The following is a 26,394-nucleotide window of genomic DNA, read 5'->3' as shown; positions in this document are numbered from 1 at the left end:
CAGATAGAAAATCAAAACTACAAAAATTAAACAAAATAGAAAATAATGAGAAAGTAACAAATAAGATGTCAAGAAATTCTAAAATTAAAATAACCACTAATAAAAACATGCGAGCTTTCAACTAGTCACCTTCTATGCTCCTAATAATTGAACTTCTTACATTTTTCATTCATCATAGAACCAAATTATCCAGACGTACTTCAAAGAGAATCAGAAGAAGTAAGGAACAAATGTACTCAGCTCTCTCAGCTAGAGTTACTAAGAGGATACTGCTCCACCAAAATACGTTTTCCTCGCCTGATAGGAGCGTCCATAGCATCTACACATTCTATGGGATTTTAAAATTTCGAAAACTATAATCTCCTAACAGAGAGGCTAATATTCAAAGAAAATTTGAATGCAAGTAAATTTTACCAGGACACCGTACTCTCCATGATTTTGTTAACTTAAAATGGAAAGGTAATTAGTGTCTAACGTGGCGTAGTATAAAGGGCAGCATCAGATCTAGGTAAAGGTCGCAGTAAGTTATTCGCCCTAAGTAAAAATCACCTACTCGACCTTCTCTTACTACCAATCCTCTTTTTCAGAGCGAAATATCTAATTTCAAAATTCTACAATTTTTTCGTTTTTGAATGGAGGATACACACACAGACCAATTTGTAGAAACCTCTTCTTAGGGATCTCAAAATGGATGAACACTAAATCTAAAATCTCCACGATGTCAATAGCTACAACTACAATGAGAGAATGTAGAAAAAAGGGCAACTCCGACAACAAACTTACCGTGCTACTCTTGAGTAAACTCGGCGTCACAGAATGAAGGGAGAAAGTTGAGCCTCAAGGAATATTTCTTGCAAATAAATCACTGCATTAGAAAACAATTACGGATCCCACAATCGTTATCCAAGATTCAAATTTCAGTAGAGCTTGATTTAATTCGAATAATCATTTCTGTGCCTTTTGTTTTTACATAGAAACTTAATTTAAATTATTTTTCATTCCTAATTTAGAAACTTACTTACTATCCCCGAGATTAAACACAATGCATTAGTTCAATATTTATTTATAAAATACATTATTCAACAATTAAAACATATTTTATCAAGACAGATGTTAAAAGTAATTTAAACTAACTTCAATATGCACAATGAAAGTGAATGTCCGTAGGAAACATGCAGTTTGGGTGGAGCCAGGATAAATGTAATCGTAGGTATATCATTTCAGAACATTTGTATTAAAATATATTTCGTTTTTTTTTTTTTTGTGTTTTTGTTTGTTTTTCAATGTCAAAAGTATAATATAGAGTGTTTGAAATTATCTTCCTCGTTCTGCTGAAGGTTAAAAAAATTCTTGGTGTCCTGCAAGTTTTTATAAAGTTGAATGTAAGAAGTAAGAGAATTAAAAAACTATTTATTTATTTAACAAGTTTGTGTAAACTATTACCCATTGATTTTCTGGTCTCGCCACTCTTTTATTATTTCTACTCATTTACAAGTAGTAATAACTCTCAACTATAACGAACATATGATCTTATTTATCTTAAATTATTGGTGAAGTTCGGCAATGTTTAGATGCTAGATATATTCCCTAAAGTTAATCAAGCAGACAGAACCGAACAATATCTACAATAACCACAATAGGATCGCATAGCTTTGACTTTCTGGCCAACCAAACCCTATTGAATCTAATCAAATTTCTTCAAGATACTCTTGGAGTTCAAATGAGCTAATGAAATCATATCAAAAATGTAGGACGAAACCAGTTTTAGTTTACGTATGACTGACTGTTGTTTCTTTCATTCTTCAGTCGCCGATTGAACATGGGGTAAGATGGTCCTAGGTAGACAATCCTAAAATCATAACTAACTTGATTTAACTATTCCGCTTTTGTCGCCATATTCTTTTACACGGCCTCAGGATATTGTGATAAGGGAAATGCCAGAAACTGGTCGATGACCACAAAACAATGCAGGCTGTTGGAGGAAAACCTAACAGCAACATTCTGTGGATTCTAACCATAATATTATTATAATTATAATACCTGATTACAAACTAGAGTGTAATATAATTAATACACAATAATTAAGAGTGTAATATAATTACCTCCTCAACGTTATTATTGTTCATATTGTCCATCAAACTTCCAGAAAACCCGCAATCATCAAACAGATCAAACGCATCCCCATCGAAATCAATATTATATTTTGATAGTGACTGTAAGAGAAAAAACAAAATAATATGAATTCTTTATTTCATTAAGAAGAGAACAATAATTTTTTGTATTAATTCTTAGAAAGAAATCTATGTGAACAGATTTATAATTTAAGTTTTCACCGTAAATTCAATTTAAATTAAACTTCATACACAAAGGATCACTTTAATTTGAAACTTTTCCTGAGAGAATTATTTTTTGGGGGTTCTCAAGGAAGTGCAACCATTGGCGTCCCTCAAATGTGCTACACAGAACAATGTCTTTATCCCCTATTTATATGAAAAATGTGGCGTCACTCTCTCTCACAACACTTAAAAGTGAAGAGTTTTCCCTTTCGATCTTTTCAAATCATAAATTTTACTATTTAACTGGAAGATGCAATATAGGCGGTAAAACCTAAGATACAGATGGACACCACTGTAGAGGGATGAAATACTGCTTCCTATATATAAACCGGATATACTTTCGAAAGTTGTTCGAATAAGAAAGTAATGCCTATTATACTGAATGCCAACAATTGAAAAGGTCAAATGATGCAGAGTAGTTACTAAAAAGCATGAATTTTGTAGCAATAATTTTTAGTTACTGTTTAAACTTAACAGAAGACTAACCTGCTCTCCACTCATTACACTGAAATTAAGAGACGCCAAACTGTCAGACCTCTCTATTCTACGGATTATCCAACGGACACCTCTGAAATCTACTGTTCTATACTCTTATATACATCAACACTCAAACCATTTACTACTGACTTACCCAAGCCCAGTATGTATGTACTACAAGATTTCAATCAATAAACTATATTTTTCACAAATAAAGTACTGGTATCCATTGTGAGCGACTGGTTTGTACGGGATGAACAGGGAACTAGAAGTACCCACAAGACGATAAAGGCTGGACGGCACCATCGATTCAAGGAGATTACAGACCGATGGCGGAAAAACCACAGACAGTACCCAAAGGTATCATTAGGTTTGGGTTTTCTGAGACTATGTTTTTGAAATATTTGTTCACACTCCCAGATAAACCATTTTCTAAACAGTTTTTTTTTTTTTTTTTTTTTAACTCAACGGACCTTAAATGTCTATTGTCACGCAACATCCTAAACTCATTGACATGATCTGGTGTTCCCGGTTACCAAATTTAATAGAAAGTTTAAAGACAGAAGCTGGTGAAGAACTAAATATTCATACATCATTCTGCATACAAATATATTTACTTTTTCTTCGCTAAAAAAAAAAAAAAATACTTTTTTCTTTCAATTTACTTACTTCTTTCAATGGTTCTAAATTATTAAAAAGTGTAGGTTCAATATCACAGCATGGGTTATCTGTCATTATGTTGTTCTAAAAACGTTTTCAAACTATTAAAAACTTTAAATTGATATTTTTTAACAAATGGTAAAGAAAGCTCCAGGTGCTTACCTGTGGTTCCAGTACCTCATGTTTTATAGTTTCCTTTCTTAAATTAATATCTGTAATGCTTTCTAAATTACTTTCTTCCTTACAGCAATGATTCAGTTCTTCACCAAAATCTAATAATCCATAACCTAAGCTTGTCTGGAAATTATTTTCTTTCATCAAATCATAATTAGCTGGATTTGTCACTTCATTCAGCGCCGCTGTTGCTTGAGTAGCATACAAATTGGAAGTGCATTTGTTTAGATAAGCCGCCGTCCATTCAGGATCAATACTGTAATTGTCATTAGCATCTTTCATTACAATATTTTCTATGTTCGTATTTCCAGTATTGTCTGGTAGAAACACATAACTGAACTGAGGATCTTCATTATTTGTTTTGTACTTCGTTTCGTCATCAGAAATTGGATCCTCAGTTGTTAAATGATCAAGAGGATCTTGCATGGAAGGGATGTTTAGGGGAAGAGGATAGTTTTCTTTTTTGGATTCGGATTGTGCTTCAGTTAAAACAAAATTCTTGGAGTTTCTTATATTTGGTTGAGTTTTTGTATAAATAACTGCAGTTCTGTTATTTTTATTTCCTGTAGGAATTAGAGTAAATTTTAAATTAATAAAAATAATTATAGAAATAGTTGGTAAATAATCTTTTTATTTAATACTCTTAAAATAATTAACACTTTAGTACAGTCAAATGCTATTTTACTCAGTTAAAGATATTTTATTAAAGCTATTTCTTTTAATTTTTGCGGAAATTTTGGTTCCAAAAATTTGTAAAATATTCTGTGGTGAAAGAAAAACTGCAGTTGTTCAGAATCACAGATGAAACTTCCTTAATTACCACCGTCTTGATCAGGTATTTATAAAACCCTCCGAGTGAATGATTTTGAATTGAAATGAAGACCCTACATGCGTGATCACAGCTGATGAGCATTCTATTTTATCAAATCCAGCCGAAGAAAACCTCTTAGTCTAATATCTCTTCATAATAAACAAATCATCTCGTTAGGATCCAATAACTAACATATATACATTCGATCTCCTCGTATTAAAGCTAAATTAGCTGCAAGTTTTCCTTCTTTTCTCTGCATTCTTATCCTACATCTTAACTATTCTAATAGCACTTGTTATGAAAGTTACAATGTATAAAACATTGTAACTTCGTAAATTTATAATAAAGATTTATTCTTTTCCATTCTATTAAAACTAAACATGAGCCAAAATAGGGCAAAACAGATGGCCTAGTCTCAAGTAGTTAGATGTCTTGGCAAACAGCAACATAAATGCTCTCTTAGATAGAAATATGTTTTCTCCATATTTGGTACAAGAATTCATGAACTAAGTGGAAAGTGCAAACTACTTCACCTCATTAATCCAAATACCACCTCTGATACTCCAACATTTTAATTTAAATAAACAAATCTGCAATTTACAATTGAGAAAGAACGTAACAACCAAATGCCTCCCTAGATATCATCACAATCCAAAACTCCGCCAATCTTTGACTGACATAAAAGTACTCATGTCACCTTCTTCATTACTTTTTCAAATGCCTTTTTCCCAAAAATAGTAAAAACATCTGATAAATCTCTCTTCAACTGCCGGTCTCCTTTTCTAAAAATTTCCTAAGAGAATCTTGTTCCTTGATAATTGGGAAACTGCCATCAGAACATTTGAGGAATAGAGAGGGAGGGTGCTTGTATTTATTTAATTCAGACAGGCTTTGCGTTTTCCATCATCAGAGATTGGTTCATCAAGTACGTACAGAAAATCTGAGTTCTACTTAAAAAATTAAGTCAGCCAGAAGTGCCTCATCTGGCAGACACTTTGTAAGAAAAGTTAAATTCTCACACCAAGTAGAAGAACCCATTTGATTGGAGTCTGAAAGTGGTCGAATAAATAGAAAACAAGCCTATTATTACGGATAAAATCCACACTATTATTCAAAACTTTGAACTCTGTTTTACTTCTGGCCAAAATTCATTAATTTATTTCAACTTCTGACGGCTGATAAGTATCAAAAACATGAAGGTAAACCAAGGAACTTACTCTGCTGTAAAACGCCTACATTTTCAATGCTCTTTTGTTGTTGTTCTGATAAATTTGGAGAAATATTTTCTTTGAAATTATCATTAATCTTCCTATTTAAAGATTTGTAATAAGCAAACACATTTTGTCCATTTGCTCCTGAAATAAAATCATTTGTAACATTTTCAATATTTAAAGTCTAATTAAACTGTAGATTTTGTGACATTGAAGGCCAATGATAACTATTGCAATTTCAAAAAAAGTAAATCCACCATTGACCAAATAATCCTTAAAAAAATAAAGATCCAACGATGGGCTTTTGAGACACCTTATTTCTTTAAGGTGGAATAAAGACAGTCATTTGATCGGTTTATTTGTTTTAATTATTACCATTTTTCCTCAGATGAATTATTAATAGCCCCTCATCATTGAAGACAAATGATAAAACCAAATTTATTAGATTATAGAAATGAATTTAATCTCATTAGAGGATATTAATTACCTTCGTAGCTGTCCACTATTTGAGGATGCAATCCTGCTGGTAATACTAAAGTCTGCACTCTTCCATTTGCATCTTTTTTCTGGATGACAGTTGAGACTATAGGAAACTGTGTACAAAGATTCCCTCTTATTACACAAGTTATAGGAAAAATTAGTAGATTTATATTTATTTAAAAGTAAAATGAAATTACTTTATGAGAAAGAGAGTTTGAATTCGCTATAAAATATTTGGAAATATCATTACTACAAGGATGTACTAAAGCATACTGGTCTGGTTGAGTAATAGCCTTGCATATCTTTGGTTGACTATCTCCTGGCTGATAGAGCAGCACAAATGGGACTTGCCCCAGTTCCTCCAATTGATTCATTGCTTCCGTAGGAATATGTTTAACAATGGTAAGAATTTCATTTCCATGCTAGATCACAATTTCAAAGTTTTAAGCATTAAGCAAAATGATAATGTCTTTACATTGTACTTTTTCTTACTGCTGTTAAGAAGAAAGCAAATCACAGCATGCTCAAGGTTAAGATTGGTTGGACCTCAACAAGGAATTCGGCTATAAGTTGTAGGTGATTCCCCAAATCGAAATCCCAGAAAAATGATACTTCCGGTTGATGGATTTCGTTAGCTAAGTTACAGTTTGGTCTTTGGTGAGACTCAAACCAAATATAAACTTTAGTTTCCTGAAATTTTTCAAATATTTTGTTAGACCATTTTCTAAAAACTACTTTTTGGGGCGTCAATTCCCATTAAGTGAAAATTGCAGCACATTAATTGCATTATAACATCTTCCTGAAGGACTAGTAGGTAAAGCCTCGTTTCTCTATAAGCTCTAAGGCTTATCCTCTAATGCTTTTTGCGATAAGATTTCCTCTGATCTTCTAATCAAACAGATGTGGAACGATGTTTCGTCCTTATTATATAGTATACAAAGAACCCTAGAATAATCAACCGCAGTATTTAAAGTACTTTTCAAAACTCCAACGCGCAATGATAAAGTCGATAGCCCGACCAATCTGGTTTCTACTTGAGAGTCTCTTCAGATCTGGTCAGAGTCCTAGACCTACCGTTTCGAATTGATTTCTGGGATGATTTCAAACAGGAAATAGAGAAATATAGGGGAACCCAAGACTGGAAACGATTTGAACTGAAAACCCTTGAGAAAAAAATAAATTCCAAGTCTGTCGCAGTAAGAAAAAGTTGTGTGACAACACTTTTTTTGTTGTTCTTTAAAAATAAAGATTGGTTATTTAAAAAATTTCTAAGATGGTATCTACTTAGCTTACATGACAGAAAAGTTTCAAGTTATTAGAGTAAAAGATAAGTAGAGTGGGTTTCCACAAGTAATCCTTACTTACATTATTTTCCTTTTGAGAATCTGTTTGTTTGAATGTTCCAATAGAAGCTACATTTCTCCCATTTCTTCCAGCTCTAGGAGTAATGTTTCCTTGAGAAACGGGTAATCTATATATTATGTTATTTGACTCGTCCACTAATGCACACCTGAAAACAGGTAAACTCCTTTCAATGCTTATAGCTGCTAAAAATCCTACTTTGAAACCAGAACGGTTTCCGTAAGAACTGGTACGGCCATTTCGAAATATTCGCACCCCTACAGGATCCCCACTAAAGCAACGCTCTGACATCACCAATTCTTCACAGAAACCGTGTGCAGATGGTGCTACTATATATTTGATTCTAACGATCCTACCTTACAGCATTTCCTTTAAAAGACTTCTGCATAAAAATAAAATTTAAAAAGAAGTAACTAAAAAATGGGAGAATTAACTCAGTGAAGGAGGTTTCGGGATCCAATCTAGCTGGATGACCTTAGAATCCTCCTTCTAGGAACCTCTACAGCTCTCTGTCCAATGAAGAACAGCGTTGTCTGAAACGAGAGTACATTGTCCACGGCTGGCAAGGCACTGAATGATTTGAGACGATGACGCGCCTCAAAAACCTTCAATAGGCTCACCGCTGTTCAGGCTGATCCGACATTCCCAAAGAAAATAAGGCGCTGCAAAAGTATTTTTTTCTAATGTTTTATTACTTACTGAGCTTCAGATTCTAAATTTTGCCTCAACAACTGTGTCGCCTCGCATTTCTTGGACATTTTTACAGCTATATTATGAACAGATTCCATGTGAGTTGTGTATAAATGAGGTTTTGTAAAACTTAAACTACAAATATCACATTGGTGAAGAATTTTCCTTGCATGCGTTGATACCTGCAAAGTAATTGTGTAGTTTATACAATCCTTTTATGAACCAGAATAAAATTTTAAGGTGAAAAAATTGTCAAATTAGGTTCTCTTCCTGTGGTAATTACAACAAGTTCCACATTTATTAAATGTTTAATTCCTCAATACCAAAAATAGAGACTTTGAGAGTGTACAGTTAGTTCTCTCGCTGTATAGTTAAAAAGAAAAACCAATCATTTTTCGAGAAAACCTTGGAATACCTTGTAGATATTTTATACCACAGCTGATATTCTGTAATAATATTTAAACTTATTTACATAAGAGATTCTTACTTGATTGAAAAATTAATTTTTGCTCAGAAACTAAAGATCTAAAACCGCCTTCGCCTAAACCAACAATATTCTCTAAATCTGGGGATGGAAGGACGTCATTCATAAAATCTCCACATACAATTATTGGTACGATACATTTTAAATAAAGTGTTTCTTTAAGTATCTAGTTGCCCAATTACTTGTTTAAACAATTTAATCTAAATCAAGAGATGAAATAGAGTGACCACTGCTTTCAATGAGGAAAATGCTTCAATCAAAACTCTAAGAAACTATCTTAAGAAAGGCTGAAGTTTATGATCTATATAAGTCTGTCTTCTTACCGATCCTCAATTATTCTCCAGCAAGTTCTAGTCTCTCACGACAAGGCACAAAAGCGCAAAATAAGTATAGAAACAGCATTCCTTTGGAAAAGACTGCGGAAAACAAGAAGAGAAAAGATGAGGAATGTATAAAAGGAGAAACTTGTAAGCCCCCAGCAGAGATTTAGCGACCAGTCAAATAGGTACGTTGATTTCCATGTTCTATAAATGGAGAAGGGCAGCTGGGTGAGAGGAGTGTTTGAAAATGGGCAACAGGATTTGGCAAGGATGAGAGAAAAATCACGGGATGCTCAGCAGAGTTTTTAAGAGAGAGAGAGAGAGAATGAGATTGGAAAAGGAAACAGATGGCTAAGCGAAGAGTTAGATGGAGAACACTGCAGAATCTCAACATTTTCACAGTATAAGAGTTATCAATAACAAGTAGAATTAACCCAAGCTTTAAAATTTGATTCACATTCATACACAAGTACGTTGTTTCAAATATTTTTATAATTAAGTTGAATATAAGAAAACACTTTTCTGTAGACTTAATATCAATATTTATGAACTTAGCGCTACAAAAACTGGAAGAAAAATACAACACACAAACATAAGCGCATTACTTGAACATGTTACCCATACCTTGTGACAAACTAAATTTGATTTTTGATTGAAGCCTTTATGGCAAATTTCACATTTGTATGGTCTTTCATTTGTGTGAGTGTACATATGATTTCTTAAGTTTCCTGAAACAAACACAACTATAACCTTAAAAGAATTTTTTGAAATAAATTTATTAATTAAAAGTAATTGAGACGCGATAAAAAAAATAATCGCCTGTATTTTTATGCGGGGCTTAACGTCTAACTACCAATTAGGTGTCGTAGACGGAGGCGGAAGTTCATACTTTACTATAAACGATTTTTTCTACAAAAAAAAAAAAAAAAATTAGCCATACGCAGGATTCGAATATGGGGATCTCCCACTTACAAAGCCACGCTTATGACCACTAGACCAATACCCGCTCTACGAGCATATAAGATTACTGTAAACAATTTTTTTTCTTTAAAGTGCACTTAAAAAACAAATTCCTTTCTTTTAAAATGTTAAACTCTCGTATTTAATTTAAATTTATTCTTTACAGATAGTTTTTTTTTCTCTCACCTTTTTGATGAAAACCTTTGCCACAATACGGACATACATGACGCTTTTCATCATAATGAATTTTCTTATGAGATATTAATGTAGAGATTCTGTTAAATGACTTTTTACAGTAATCACAAGTAAAAGGTCGCATATTAAGATGTGTAGCTTTATGCTGAGCCAATGTGCTCAACTGAAAAATGGTTTTTCTTTTTAATTTATACTAATATCTTATTAGGAAATGAAAGATCTTTTAAAAAATTTAATTATTATTAATTAGTTTATATAATGTAATAATTACCTGTCTAAATGCTTTTGGACAGATGTCACATTGATAATTCCTGACGTCTGTATGCGTTGGTATATGTCGAACTAAAGTGTATTGGAATTTAAATTCTTTACCACCTTAAATTTTAATTAAATACTTGTTGAAATACTAAATAGAGGCAGTAATTTATAAATAGTTATTCTTTATTTTAAAGCACAGACGAAATAAAACCAAGCTTAGAAAGTTATGAGAGGCATTATGGTAGCAGACCATACGTCAGTTGGCTTTTTTGACAATATCCTATTTAGCGGATTCAATTAGTAAGACATAAGCGTTAACGAGCTCTTCATGAGGTTCAAGAGTTACTTTATAGTAGGGATGACGTGTAACCTACGAACTGAAAACTTTCTCATAACGCCCGGCGATTCACTAACTAGAGATGTATGTAGTTTGTTTTAATTTTTTATCACACTTTTTTAAATTATAATAAAACTTGAAAGTGACCTTTGAAGAATTCTAATTTCTCAAGATATGTGTATTTTTCTATTTATAACTGAATAATTATTATGTAGTAATAAAATGCTTATTATGCACATGAAATCTGATTGTATTTTAATTTAATCAGTAAAAAAATAAAAATAAAAATAGCTAATTTCAAAATCGCAAAATAGAATAGAAAAGAAATATTAATTCATAAACAAAATAAGATTATTAACAAAAGAAGGTCAGTTGTTCGTTATTTCTAATTGAGTATTAAAAAGTCAATGGGGATAAAAGTGACTCATTCTATACAAATGAAGACTAATTATTTTTGAAATGAAAACTTACATAATCCACATTCCCATATTTTTACTTCTTTTCCTTCTTTCGTTAAAGTTTTTACATAATGTCTTTTGGCTCTAATGTCATCTTTATCAACTTTAATGGTAGAAGAATTAGGCAGATGAGTATTTGATACCCAAATTCCTTTACCCTACGAAACAAAACAAAACTCATTGAAAAACCTAAATTGAAAATACATTATGTTAAAAATAATTGGACTTCTATAACCTTATAGACGGGATTTCCTCGGACTCCAACTATAGTAGAAATGTAGTTCACTTCACCAGACTGGAACAAGACAATTTGAACATTGACTAAACATAATGATGTACAGTTTTACGGAAGGAGATAAAAGAGAGTTGAATTATAAAACGTACATTTTTATTAATAATACTTGATGAATATGAAAATTTATTTACTGATTATCCAAATAATGAAAATGAATAAACGTGGCAAGCATGAAAATCATCATAAACTTCTAATAAAATGTTTATTACTTTGAAAAAAATTATATGGCTGTAGTATCATTTAATTAAGTTATTACTTATCTCATTAAAACTTACTCTAAAAAAATATAACTGATCTGTTTCCCCTTTTTTATAGCCCTACAGGACAGGAATAGTAAGGAATCTAAATTTTTTTGACAATAAATGGGGTTCTAATTTATTTGAACTTTAATTTCAATAATAGAGTATTGAACGATTGCATAATAATAGAGTCATTGGACGATTGAATTTATTTTTCATTGCTGAAAAAAGTAACGTGACTCATTTAGAGTTTTGATAGTACTTGTAATTAGGTAAGAAAATTTAGTTTTTAAAGCAATCTTTATTTATGGATTGATGTTTTGTTACTGCCAGCAAATTTAGAGGTTTTATCAGCAAAATCTATTACTAAAGTCATTCTTTCTACTGACCAATAGGTAATATATTACAATGCATTAAGTAAAATAGCGAATCATTATCTTACTTGTGGCATTTCTACATATGATCGGGTGGAATACTCTACATTCCCATATGACGTCAAACAACCTGAACTTTCTTCCATATTATTTGAACATACAACATATATTTGTATACAATAATTTATGTTCGATTTATGAGGTTGTCTACTGAAGATATAATAAATAAATCTTCTGATAACCTGTAAGTAAAAATAAATTATGTTCTGTTGTATTACAATATTTCATACCTTGCTCAAGCCCGGAATGGAATCCTGGATTACCATAGAAAAAGATATAATCAATGTACTAAGGAATGCCAGAACCTGCACTTGGGATGTTACTGGGCACGTCTGCCCAGCTTCCAAAATTGGACAGCTTCGCCGTGTTTATCCTTCTGGATGAGATCCTTAAGTTGTCGAGATTCAAAAATGTTGGCAAGGGTCCAATCAGTACTGATAGTAAGATGATTTTATGTTTATCATGTTCATCTCCCAGACTTCTGGTTGCAAGCTCTACTGGCAATGTGGTTTGAGGAACCTCTGAGGTCTTTCCCAATTTTGCTTCAGATTATTTCTCCATTTGTTCGGAGAGCTGCAAATCTTAAATGGCTTAAGTGCAGATATGAATTTTGTCATCGATTCAGTCTGTGTAGGTTTTTTCCTTTGGAATAGTCGAATGAGGGACTCTCACTTATAAAGAACTTTCAAGCGAATTTCTACTTTTGAAGAAAAGATTACAAAAAACTAAGTAGTTGGACAAAGTTAAATTCTGAATGCTCGTCTTGGACAATATGTAAAGTTAAAATAAAAAAGTATTATTAATAATTAACAAACTGGTAATGAAATAAAAATTCTTACTATAAAAAGAATGCAAAAAAAAACTGACTAAAACTCACCCTATTCAATATGATATTATCTCAACATTAATAACTTATTTTTGTGTAGTTGAATGCCACTGTTAGCTCCAAATTATCATACTGCAAGGCACATTCAAAACTGCAGAGGAGTAAAAGTCTGGGGAAATTAAAAAATATTTATTTTGATTCAACTGTTATTGAAAAGTGAAATGTGAATTTTTTTTTAAATTCCTAGTGGTTTTAAGACACTGAAGAATGACTTGAAGGAGCAATATCCTTTCTGAGTATTCAATTTGAATGCAAAATATATCCTTAGTTTCATCTTTTACGGTAAAGCTTATAACTTGTTTTAAAAAATTACTCATGGCATGTTGGCTGAGGGCAATAAAGAATTGTTTTAAAAAGAAATAGCAAGAAATGAAATCGAAATTTTGTGAAAATTAAATTCCTAAAATTCTTAAATCAAAAGAAAAGTATGCATTTTCATATTATTAATTAATATTGACAACTTTTTCATTTATCATAATAAATATAAGAAAATTATGTTTCTTACCTAACTAATAACGTTTTCTTAATAGTATAATGTAGGTGCTAACCAGAACTCATATGTTGCGAAGCGAAGCTAAGAGTTGTCATGCCAACATAATATTCATATGGCCTCTTTGAACGGACGGACTTTCTACTGTAAAAACAATCTTTACCAACAAATGGATTTTAATGTTCTGAAAATAAAAATTTACTGAGCATGAACTTATAACAGTAAAAATGGTAAGTAATAAGTCAAACCTGAGTACCCACTTGTAACTACTTACACTGTTTACCCAAAAGAAGACAGATAGATTATATTAAGCATGATTCACCTATAAAAAAATTATAGAGTTAATATTTCTCTACAATTCAGTAAAGAATTCATTGAATTCTTAATGGTATAAAGAAACATATAGGGGATTGAAATTTGAAGGAATTTAAAAACCACGAAAATTTATCCTTCTATATCTAATTACTTATCATAACTAGAACAATGCAACTTATATCAGTCATGGAGCTCACTATTTTCTACTTTTCAGTAAAAATTCATTGAATTCTTAACATCATAAAGGAACATATAAAGGTTTGAAATTTGAAGGAATTTGAAAACAACGAAAATTCAGCCTTCTATAACTAATTACCTACTATCTCTAGAAAATTGGTATCTATACCAGTTAAACAGCTGACTTGTCTCTACAATTCGGTAAAGAATTAATAGAATTCTGATAAATACAAAAACGGATATAAACGTTTAAAATTTGAACGAACTTTAAAACCTACAAAATTTAACCTTCAATATCTCGTTAAACATTATCTCTAGATATTTGGAATTTATACCACTAATGCAGCAAACTTTTCTCTACAATTCGGTAAAGGAATCATTTAATTCTAAGAAACAGGAAAAGAGATATAAACGTTTGAAATTCGAACGAATTTAATAACGTCATAAATTTAACCTTTAATATCTTGTAAACTAAAATCTCTAAAACATTGAAATGTATACCAGTTATACAGCTAACATTTCACTACTATTCGGTACAAAACTCATTGAATTCTGATAATTGCGAAAAGAGATAAAAACGTTTGAATTTTAAAGGAATTCGAAAAACTTCTAAAATTTAACCTTCAATATCTCGTAAACTGTTATTACTAATACATAGCTATTTATACAGTTATAAAGCTAAGCTTTCTATACAATTTGGTAAAGAATTCATTTAATTCTGATAAATACGAAAAGTGATATAAACCTTTGAAATTTGAACGAATTTGAAAACGTCCAAAATTTAACCTTCAATATGTTACTCGTAAACTATAACCTCTAAAACATTGAAATTTATACCAGATATACAGCTAACTTTTCTCTAAATTTCGGTAAAGAAATTATTGAAATCTGATAAATCGGAAAAGAGATATAAAGGTTTGAAATTTGAACAAACTTTAAAACCTAAAAATTTAACCTTCAATACTTGTTAAATATTACAGTGATATTGTTCTAGTGAGAACACTGTAACTTATACCAGTTACAGACTAAACTTTTTCCTACAGTTCGGTAAAGAATTTATAGAATACTGATGAATACGAAGATTGATATAAAGTTTTGATATTTGAACGTATTAGAAATCCTTTAAACTTTTACCTTCTTTATTCCAAATACCTATTATGACTAGAACAATGCAATTTTTACCAGTTACAGAGTTCACTTTTCTGTTTCCTTTAGTAGGTGTAAGAGCATGATGGCGTTTTAGGGTCACGAAGGGAAGCTTTAACCACTTCTTCGTGCTGAATTTTGGTAAAGACTAAGCGTTCTAGTAATATCAGTAGTAGTAGTTTTAGTGTGGGCCTTACGTGCGTGGAGCAAAGCCCCCTCACTTAAGAGGCACAGCGTCGAGGCTTCTAAAATGCATATGTATACAAAATTTCTGTTCGAATTACGCTTAATTCATGATATTTGGTACATGCGTCGATAGTTTGAAACGATTGTAATACTTCCTCTTAATAGGTGTAAGTGCAGAACGGCACTTTAATATTACGTAGGTGATCCCTAACCACTTCATTCTGCCAAATTTTACCGATATCGGGCTAAGATTTACAATTATTAGCAATATATTGTTTATGTGTACAGTCGCAAATAAATTTTTATTAAAAAAATGGCACTAATAACTATGGAGGGAGCCTTACATAGATGGGGCGAACTCCTCTCCAATTTGATGTATAGCGTTAAGATCTACAAAAGACCCATCTACATAAAATTCTGAATCGCATGTCACTTTATTCATGAAAAATCGGTTCGTGCGTTTAGACGCTGTGTTGTTTCCAAAAAAGGTAACGAAGAATTTTTGCTAATTTTAAGTAACTTTTTGCTCGAAATCTATTAGATCTGGGTTGTTACAAAATAAAAATAGAATTAAGTTATAAAGCAGGATTTGCCCAATATTATTAAGAAGATTCAGGAATTTTAACTTTTATAGAGAGAAAATAAATTATCAAAGTATCTTCCCACCAGGTTACGTTGCTGCAAAATGATCAACGATCGCTGAGAATCCAATATTATGTGACACTCAACCTCACCTGATAGCATTCGCGCAAAATTTCCTAAAACAATTTAAAAAACGAAACTATTGTGAATCCAATTACACAATCTTGTACTGCAGAGTACAAGTCTATGCCTAAACAGGCTATTAGTACGATGAACATTATCACATTATTCAACTAGCAAATGTGTGGCGAAATATTTTTTGTTTCTAGTTTGAGTTACATTAATTCTAGACAACTTTGACGTGATGATCGTCAGGATCTACGAGCAAAAAAAAAAAAAGGAATTCATCAAAACTGATAAGAAAAGTTTATCCATAGTCCGTAAATTACATAATTCTTCACTTAGTACAAATAAAAGAGCATATAAAAAATTAAAGGTTTTATATAACAATTAAATAAAAAATACACATCAAAAGAAATAATTTATTTTCAAAATATCCTGAAACATACGATTTTTTTTTTTATATATAATATATAAACGTGCTGAATACACAAAAATTTATTTTTTATATAAATTCAAAATAATGGCTAAGTACCAAATTGAACATAGATCACTAAAACTATAGTACATCTTATAAAAAAATCGCATTCGGCAATCAGTATGATTTAAAAATATGATGCAAAGAATAAATACATATATTTCTGAAATTTTTGATCGACTAGTTAAGACTAGCTAAGTAAAGTCTTGAACCGTTCACAGTTTATTTAATTTTATTAAGCGTAATAAACGAAGCAAGGGAAAATAAATCAATTTACAAGAAGAAAGCTATTTCTTTTGAAAATAAACAAAAAGTCATATGAAAAAACCATTGCTGCTCTGGTTTCGAATACCAAAGGTGCCCTCCTCTAGGATAGGAGAGCTGATTATTTGAAATAAATTACTTTTTGCTGTTATCCTCTATTACAAAATCTTCTAAGTGTAATTGGTACAAATTGTTCTAATTATAAAAAAAAACATTTATTTAAGATGTATGAATTCAGCTAGTTTGTTGCATTTACAATAAAATATAAATGACATGCCTCAACAAATAGCACCATCTAGTACAAACAAGTAAAGACTTGAACCGTTCACAGATTATTTACATTAAATCGTAGTCAATTTCAGTATTACCTCTGCAAGTCTGCTCTACGCTGATAACCAAAGCTGTTATTGATTGATGGAGGAAGCAATAGTACCAGCCCTTACTGCTCTTGAATCTTTTTTTAACTAGCCTTTCTGGCTAAGATCATGAAATTTAAGTTTACACTGGTTGCCTTGAGTCCGAAAAATTGAGGGGTTTTCGAAAAATGTGATTTGTGTCTATGTTTATGAAATATCTGAAAAACGGGACATCCACTTTACTGATATTTTACTTTTTTTAAAAAATCTCTCGAAAATGCCTCGATTTTATTTAAACGTTATTTATTATTTGCAACATTTTGCACGAATATTCGATTAAGGGTACACTTCGGAAGGTGAGAGCAACATTTTATTTAGTGACGAGTTTCGACATGATTGTGATGAATGAATTGACGAAGATTGACGGCGAAAAGTTACCCTGCTGAAAGGCCGTTTGGGAGTTCGCTATGGTACCTGGGGCAGTGGATTTAGCCCACCACTAGCTTATCATAGACTGCTCATCTAAATTGGCGAGATTTTATAAAGCTTTTCACCCTTGTTTAATGATCATAATGATGGGAATCTTGCAATCAAGACAATGCTCTAATATACGTTACAAAATTTGTCACACCACAAGATAAGATACTCCCAAATTTGCTGAGGCAATAAGAACTCCCGCATAAAACCCAATGGATTAAGTTACCCAACGGCGTTTAAAACGTACGTCTCATCAGCAAATAACTTAGGTGAGCTGTGACATTTTCTTCAAGAAGCCTAGAATGAGAGGAAATTGAGCTCCTCATTCAGAGCCATCTGCATCATAAGAGAATATGGTGTCTATACGTAAATAATTTCCTCCCTAATGGAAATCATTTACTACTCAGATAAATGTAAGTAAACTGGACGAATGGTTAACACCATTACACTAATCCGTCTGGATGGTGTAAATTGTTTTAGGGCATGCACTTTCCTAACTTATAATTAAGCATATACATGCATTCACTTTCCTACTCTTAAATGGCTTTGTACTTTCTACCCTATGCTACTTAAAATTAATGGAAGGATTTTTGTTTTTTTTTTGTTTCTCTCTCAAATGTCTTACACTAAAAACTGAGTAATCACAATGAAATTCTCTCTTTTTAATTTAATGCTAGAGTAATATTTATTCAAAACATTAGGCAAATGGTAGCTTGTTACATTTTGATTTCGTCAAGTATCACATTTTTAAATAAGAAAGAATGGTTTTTTTAAAAAAAAAAAAAAAAAAAAAAGCTATGATACTTTAATTCAACATATTCAAGAAAAATAAAAAATAAATTCTTCAGAAATTCAAGTAATTGAAAGATAACGACAAAAAATTTATTGTTTAGCATTCTTTATTGTACATGAACTTTTTTTGGAAATATTTGCTTGATGATTGGTTTATATACAGGCCAGAGGATCCACATTAATGGTGAAACACAATACACATTTTTATAAACATGCCACCATTTTGAAAATGATAATAGAGCCAATGGAGCGACACAAGGTCCCATAAAAACTATTGTGTATATTTTTAATATAACCCATTTAATTTCACAAACGTACGGTTTTTTCAAATACTGTAAAAATGTTTCATTCTTTATAAGAATTTGTTCAAGCTAAAAAAAAAAAAGGAAAGAATATAAATTATCAACGAATAAGCAATAGATATATACTTCACAAGCACGGTAGAAATGAAAGGAATTTACTTACATCTTTTTCCATCGCAACTGCAAAAAATTCAGTAGCAAAACAGACGTAATATCCGGAATGGAATCCATGCCAAACGGAAAGAAAAAGTAGTACTCCTATTTGAGATAAATATTTATTGCCCAGAAATTTTAACCGCTTATAAATGTACCTAGAAAACAAGGGAAGGCAATGATTAGAATATATGTTCAAGAATCTAGGATACTCTCAGAGATGCCGAAGTTTTAGATAAGCAGCTTGATTATATCTTTTTGGGAACTCTCTTATCGCCATTGTCGCCTATGGAACACATCACTCGAAAAAATCTATAGCCAAGACCAGGAATTGAACCCAACCCCAATATACATCTCAAATTAGTTTGTTGTTTACATTTTAATATCATATCAATATCATGGGCATTTAAAACATTTTGTTAATAAATTGTTAAGAATTTATTAATACAAGATTATCATTATCGTGTTTTTTTTATGCTTCGAGAGTAACGTGGGAAGAAAATTTTGCACCTAAGTGTATCTGTGAATAACCTACTGATATAAGATCCATCCTTTTGCGAAAAATAGATGTATGGCTTAGGTTTAAAACTTGACCTTCCATAAGTATTAGTAAGGTACACGACGTAATAGATCCAGGTGGATATTTAGACTTTATGAAGGGAAGTAAATACATTCGTATATCCTTGAGAGAGGCAAAACTTTACTAAAACTTATACTTACTGAAATACCCAGAAATTGGTGTTTATGTTGAATGAGTCAATGTAATCATGGCTAAAATTTTGAGCATATTCAAATAATTTAATATCGACATTTGCACATCCATCCCACTTTGCTCGACCGTTTAAATCCTTGCCATTATATGTGAGACCTTCAATTAATTAAATAGTCACAATTTAATATATTGTATTTTTAAATTTTTTAAAATTGAATTTTGTGGTTGTACAAAATTAAAAAAATAATAACCTATCAGTATACAGGAACCTTCACAGATCAACCAGCACGAAATGTATTTGTACAGCACAATATGGGCCCACACTCCTAGCTCAAAGAATCTTTGTAAAAATGGCTTTTGCTGTTAACAAAAGATTTTTATAGTTCCTTTTTTCATCGTAGTATCCAAGAGGAAATAAAACTATGCATAGATAATATACTAACCGAATACTCCTCTCCTAAGATATAATGATCGCTGTAGATGGCAGAGCCCACTGTATAGAGTATCAAATATATAAACCCATAGAGAGCCCTTTCGGCTGCTGGGTACACACATTGCGGCAGTCGTTCATGAGGCTGAAACATTACCCCGCTATTAATAATTAATTACTTGAATCATTGACTTCAATATAGAATACTATAATATTATAATAAGGCTTTCTTTTACTCTAACATAATTTACTTTAAACGTAGAATCTTTATTAAACATTAACTGGATTTCAATAAAGGTTCGCAACATATAGTGTGTATCTTTTGAAGGTACCTTGCAAACAACAAACTATCCCACCAACAATCTATAAGTTTCAACATATACCTATTAAGTTCCAAGAAGTCCTTTGAACTTTTTAAAAAAGGCCTGTTGTACAACTTGTTTAAGAGATAATTCTAAGTTAGGTTTTAGTCATAAATGACTTTCAGTAATTAGCCTCCAAGACCAAAAGCATTTTAAAGAAACATTTTCAAATTATAAAAAGTTTACCTGAGAGTCCTTTTATAATAAAAATAAATACACTTACTTCCTTGAATTTCCCAGCTACGAAATCTTTATATCTTCGCATTGGGAACTGAGGCCCAACCATAAAACTAGTCGGAAAATATAGATAACCACCTATTTCTAACAGAGAAGGTACTTCTCGCAACGCTAATTTCTTGCTGTCCTTTGATAATTTATCCTTAAAAACAAACAGAATTTAAGACATAATTAAATTTAGGAGTTGTATAAACAATATTTTCGTGTATTTTTTCTAAGGTAGTTTCTTATATTCTGTAATGTTACAAGCATATTTTAAATGCAAAGCAAAAGAAGTTGAATAGCGGACAGTTATTTACATCACAAACCTTTTTTTGTTATTAGTGGTAAAAGCATTCGTGATTATTTACAAGCATTTGACAGTCTCTTAGTTATAGCTGAGGTCGAGACACCATTCTCCATTCGCATTATTCTTAAGGACCGTCAGAATTCCATTTATTGAATTTATACAAAACACATCATCACAAACATTTATACAACCTTCCCCCAAAGGAAAAAAAACATGAATCGATGAGGTCAGCAACACAACTCGACAAAGGCACGACTCTGTTTCTTTCTAATATCATCGTTGCAAATATTAAAGATTTAAACTTTGACTAAAAACAATATTTAAAAACAAAACAAAAAAATATTTAAAATTAATTGTAAATATTGATTACCTCTGGAAGAGAGCCATCATAGAGGTCAAAAGCTAATCCTGACAATCTCAGTACTAGTATGCAATGAGGCATAGTCCAAACAATATCATACGATTCTGTTCCGGTAACGTAATAACCTATCATAAAAATATTATGTAGATTGCAGTGAGGACACAAAAATGTGAATAATAATTTCATTTAAACGAAGAAATAAGGGTTATTGTTAACCTGGCCAAAGTGTTGAGGATTCATATGAAGGGATGAGTAGAGTATAGAATAGTTAAGATGCCCGAGTGTAGGCAAATTAATGCTTTCAAATAGCGTGGCGCTTACATTCAAAAGGCGGACAACATAAAGGCTGTTAATAATCTAGAGATCGTTTTCCTTAAATAGAAAGGAATAACTGAGGAAGAGAGAGATTGAAGACCTTGAGAATTGTAGTAATATTTCGCAGCCATAAGAAAAGTGCAAAATTAACTTTCACATTCGAGGTTTTCGGGTTGAATCCAACAAAAAATTCATAAGAAAGTCTAGATTCAACAAAAATACAACCTTATTTAAATACTAGTGGGTAGATTTTAAAGGATATTGTAGGTAGGTTACCTCTTTTTATATTCCATTTTGCATGCACTCAAAGCACAAAATACAGCCTAGACAAATAATTTTTAATCAGCATTTCCAAGCCAGTTAGCCTCCACCAACGCTATTTCAATAATTTTTCTCTTTTTGCCACTGTTTTAAAATTACATAAGTCTTTTGTTTAATTATTATTACACAAACATAATTTCACATACTATTCTTTTGGTTTTATCATTCTACATACTTCCAAGCCGCAGAGGCATTCGACAAATTTGTGCTGTTTATTGAGGGGCTGTTTATGTTCACAGGATAGCCCGAGAATGGATCGGTCGGTTCTGAAGAGGGCAATCGCTCTTACTCTTTTGAAAAGTACACTTTAAATGACCAGTGCACAAATATCGCTCAAAACAAAATCCACCCCAGGTCCCAATTTCTGAATCCTCCCCATAAATTACGCGTGTCGAAACTCTGCTGAAGTCGCGTTCCACCACCATGGCCAGCCAATTTAGGAATACAGTGCGAATGTCTCCATCTGTGTCAATTTGACGAACCTCATCAAACTTCGAAGACAACTAGAGCACAATAAAAAATTCTGAAGAATTCAATCTCCTACGGCTGTTCTTAAAAATAGAACAACCTTCTCACAATAAGCAGCAAAACTTTGTAGAGTAGTCACTTCAGCTGGTAATGCATTGTTGAACTCTTACAGGAGATTACGTTGGAAGTGGAACTTTGCAATCTACCGGAACGTGCTTTTAGAAAAATCCGTTTCTTCACAATCAGAAAACTTGTTAAGCTACTTTTTGTAAACAACTGTTCTACTTCACCGCCAAAAGAATCCTTTAAAAAAACGCCTGAATTTATGCATCCACCAGGTATTTACAGACAGTTACAGCTGTAACTCAACCAATACATAACTCCTTTTCAAATTCGGTTAAAAAAAAGAAGATGTATTACCAACTAGAAGATATGTCATGTTGATCGATAGTATCATTAAAACAGAATGAATTGTCCCTCCAATAGTTTTAAGTATAGTATAAACCACAAGCATATTAGCCGTAGTATGAAGAATATCCAATCCTGAAAAACAAATAAAATTGAATTATTTGTGGAAAAATTAGCTGCAATATAAAAATATTTAGAGCTGATAGGCAACAGTACTCTTTCCATAGAATACAACATTCCATTGATCACGTTGGAATAAAGTGCACGGAGAGCTAAAGATTATGGGAATTGTATATTCAAAGCAGTACGTATGCAAAATGAGGTTATAACCAAGTATCTCACATATAATGACCACTTTTTTTGGATGCCCAAAGCTATAAAATCACAGTACTGTGAGTAATTCTGCCACGTAGAGATAATACAATAGAAATGTCCTAAAAATAAGTATTATCCTTCACCACGATAACGCTCAACGTATTAGGGCAAACATGAGAAATTTTCCATTTTAGATTTGCTTCCTACTCCCAGATATCTTTCTAACTACTACCAGATAACTCTGCACTGGTCCAAAGTAATAACTTAATGAAGATAAAGCCTTCAGAATTTTGACAAGTTCCTTACAGCAAAAATAGCACTTTTTCACGGGCAAGAGGGTATCTAGATCCCTCAAATCTTTGGGCAATCATCGTGAACACTGAATAAATGATAGTTTAATTCTGTTTCCATTTCTGGAACAATGAACTGTAGCCCTAAGTAACCATAAAAAACTCGACTTTATGCTCATGCTCAACACTTAATTACATATAATTTCAAAACAAATGTTATACGTAGTAATGATAAATAATGAAATTAGCAAGAGCAACGTCAACTATTAACCCTTATCTTACTTACTGAAAATAAACTACTAAACTAACACAATTAAACTACTCATAAATAATTTGAAATTAACCTTATGATTCATTTTATAATAATCGCCAAATCTCACCTACTTTTTCACACATTTTGAGTGCAAAATGACAAAACCATGATTTAAAAATTCCTTTCAATGCAACAAACTTTCAATGCGTATATGATTTTTTAAAACTCACCGAAGTTGTAATATCCAAGAGCAAGCCCTGACGCGACGAAGAATACATGTTGTATAGCTGGAGGCTTTCCAACTAAGTAATATCTATGTATTAAAGCTATTGGATATCCTAGAAAAATAATTATTATCAGGTAGTGGAAATATGTAATAACTCAAACCTTAATAATTAAAAAATGTAAAATTATTAAGTATTTGTATTATGTGACAATGCTTAAGCATTATTTCATTAGTCTGGAATGATTCATTAGCCCATTAGAGAAGGATGTGAAAGATGCAATTGAAAGTTTATGTACACACTAACTATCTTAAACACAAAATACACAAATTAATCCTTTAAAGAACAAAAATAGGCAAGAAATAAATTCATCCTGATTACCAGTTAAAACAGTAATTAGAAGTCGTAGTGCAGGTACCGATGTGCCCAAACTTTCCGCCAGACTAAATAAGAAACCCCCATTATCAGGCACCACCACATTCACCATTGTTTATATCCAAGGTTTTTATTCAAGAGTATTACTTTCTACACTCTATAATCTCATCTCATATCAGCTATTTTCGTATGGAAGGGGATATGTAACACATTCCACTAGGGTTACAGATAATAAGCTCCGTAGTTTTTGCCACAATATTTATAATTTAAATTTTTTTGAAAATATAATAATGAAATATTAATGAAATAAAAAAAATAGCCCAACAAAGTAATCCTCTTTTAAATAAAAATCACTTCTATAAAGTGTCTCTCTTTATCTCCTTGTTTTTTAATAATTTTTATATTTAAAATGTTTAAATTGTAATTTAATATAATATTATGGAATAATTAAAAATACTGGTCATGTAAATCAGCAAAAAAGATAATACTTTGAATTTCCCGCGAATAATTTCTATTTTATGATAATGAACTCGATTAAAATAGTTAATAATCGATGTCCATTAATTTTTGATCATCATTTGTAAGCACGCAAACTCTTCTTACAGTTGGCATTGGCAGGCGTTTCTAGTTGATTGTAGGTTGTTTTGATTCTGATAAATTTGAGTACGAGTTGCAGCTAGGATAAAAAGGTTGAAGCTTGGTAGACTCTCCCGAAAAGCAAATGCGTTTTGATTCAATATTTCTAAATTTCAATTGCGTTTTTCCTACTGTTAATGCATTGAATGAACAGAAATTTTTCTCTTCATAAAGTATATACCTTAAATTTTAATTATATATAAGAAACTAGAGTGACAAGCTCATACATCTTTCTCCAGATCTTTTAGTTGTGAGAAAATTTCTTCCTGTTATGAATTTTTTAAACAGGCATTATTTAGTTGGAAGAAAAGAATAACACAATTATTATAATTATATTGTAAAATATGTTCCACAAATGGCTAATCCCTAGGTCTAAAGCTGGCATAATAAAAAAAACATGAATGAAATTCCTACTTCCTTCCTACTGTATTAAAAAATCAGTTACCAAAAACAATGAGCAAGGCGTAATTCATGTCAGAATTTGTAAAGCCGTAAAGTGAAATGACAAGGGATGACAAAATTATTACTGTTTTTGCACTGTGTAACGTGTTGAAATCTGAAAAATATTTAATGAAGGGTTATTTTATAAGGAAAAGTATCAGTTTGAATGCAACACAGATGTGAACAAAATGTCGTACTACGGTTCGCTTGTTACTTTGTGGATAAATAGTAATTTAGGTGAGTAATAATGATTAGATTACTCCAATGAATTGTCCCCTAATAGTACCGCAATGTTGGCCCAAGGTTTTAATTATTAGACATTTCAATGGCAGATTGCCAGAGTACATTGACCCAAAATTCAAATAAGTACATTTGATCAAAAAGTTGTTGAATGTTTAAAGAAGTCAGAACTTGCACTCACAGAAGATCTTCGAAAAGAGAACATTCTTTTTCGGAACTGGAGTAATATTTATTCTTAAGAAATATTATTAATTAAAATATATGTACATACAATGTTGCTTTGTTCATCAATTCTGTTTGCCATTTACCTTAAAGCTATTTAAGATTTTTTTTAAAATTCAAATAAAAATAGGAGAAAGGCGTTGGTCAAGTTTACACAATCATAATTGGTCGCGCAAATACAAAATCTTTTTTTTTTTTAAATTGACAATTTGCTTCTCTACTGAAAGTTTTCTTATAGTTCTTTCATCCAATATTTTAGGGCTTAATTCGTTTTAGTATTTTAATAGTTGGTGAAAGATTAGGGGGTTGTAAGTCAAATTAATGGCATGAAAATATAAAATAAGAAATTACCTAATTTCTCTTCCCCCGTACTTTAAACAACTTGCTAAGGTGCGTGTAGCTGTTAAATTAAAAATTTTAATGAATATACTTACCAGATTTATTCCTCTAGTCTTTAATTATTTTCTACATTAACACTTCTAAAAAGGTTTGGCAAATTAACTAGATACTAATAATAAAAATCCTTCATATTTTAAACTTAACGTTATGCTGATAAAACACTTGACACTCCGTATAAATAACTGCAAATT

At 31.4% G+C, this 26,394-nt stretch overlaps 2 protein-coding genes and 1 long non-coding RNA gene across 6 annotated transcripts; 1 reads left to right on the top strand and 2 right to left on the bottom strand.

Moving 5' to 3' along the window:
- Window positions 1-1,228: 1,228 nt before the first annotated feature.
- LOC141451864 (uncharacterized) lies at window positions 1,229-13,711 on the bottom strand. 3 transcript variants are annotated; one of them, XM_074123605.1, is made up of 18 exons: window positions 13,573-13,711; window positions 13,059-13,176; window positions 12,487-12,754; window positions 12,190-12,363; window positions 11,449-11,508; window positions 11,227-11,371; window positions 10,432-10,535; window positions 10,152-10,323; window positions 9,630-9,733; window positions 8,211-8,383; window positions 7,515-7,659; window positions 6,347-6,571; window positions 6,157-6,262; window positions 5,676-5,813; window positions 3,636-4,210; window positions 3,483-3,557; window positions 2,103-2,213; window positions 1,229-1,358 (listed from the first exon to the last, which is right to left on the bottom strand). In XM_074123605.1, exons 4-18 carry the CDS (start codon window positions 12,265-12,267, stop codon window positions 1,287-1,289), a joined length of 2,283 nt encoding a protein of 760 aa, XP_073979706.1. In that variant the 5' UTR covers window positions 12,268-12,363; window positions 12,487-12,754; window positions 13,059-13,176; window positions 13,573-13,711; the 3' UTR covers window positions 1,229-1,286. The 3 variants fall into 3 exon arrangements, with proteins under 3 accessions (XP_073979706.1, XP_073979705.1, XP_073979707.1); XM_074123604.1 differs by lacking the exon at window positions 12,487-12,754; XM_074123606.1 differs by lacking the exons at window positions 6,347-6,571; window positions 12,487-12,754.
- LOC141451874 (uncharacterized) lies at window positions 13,656-17,356 on the top strand. Its single transcript, XR_012457158.1, has 2 exons — window positions 13,656-13,787; window positions 16,051-17,356. It is a non-coding gene; the product is annotated as an uncharacterized lncRNA (long non-coding RNA).
- A 1,162-nt stretch (window positions 17,357-18,518) lies between these two features.
- Window positions 18,519-26,394, bottom strand: nes (lysophosphatidylcholine acyltransferase 3 protein nessy). 2 transcript variants are annotated; one of them, XM_074123621.1, is made up of 10 exons: window positions 26,239-26,394; window positions 23,897-24,004; window positions 22,821-22,943; window positions 21,306-21,421; window positions 20,633-20,788; window positions 20,061-20,192; window positions 19,869-19,977; window positions 19,626-19,773; window positions 18,916-19,063; window positions 18,519-18,821 (listed from the first exon to the last, which is right to left on the bottom strand). In XM_074123621.1, exons 3-10 carry the CDS (start codon window positions 22,912-22,914, stop codon window positions 18,558-18,560), a joined length of 1,167 nt encoding a protein of 388 aa, XP_073979722.1. In that variant the 5' UTR covers window positions 22,915-22,943; window positions 23,897-24,004; window positions 26,239-26,394; the 3' UTR covers window positions 18,519-18,557. The 2 variants fall into 2 exon arrangements, with proteins under 2 accessions (XP_073979722.1, XP_073979721.1); XM_074123620.1 differs by lacking the exon at window positions 26,239-26,394 and adding an exon at window positions 24,272-24,504.

Source organism: Rhodnius prolixus, unplaced genomic scaffold (assembly GCF_049639745.1).
Source record: "Rhodnius prolixus isolate KJV_2025 unplaced genomic scaffold, Rpr scaffold_14, whole genome shotgun sequence".
NCBI lineage: Eukaryota > Metazoa > Arthropoda > Insecta > Hemiptera > Reduviidae > Rhodnius > Rhodnius prolixus.
The sequence above is the reverse complement of the archived record's forward strand: the minus strand, read 5'-3'. Positions and strand labels throughout refer to the sequence as shown.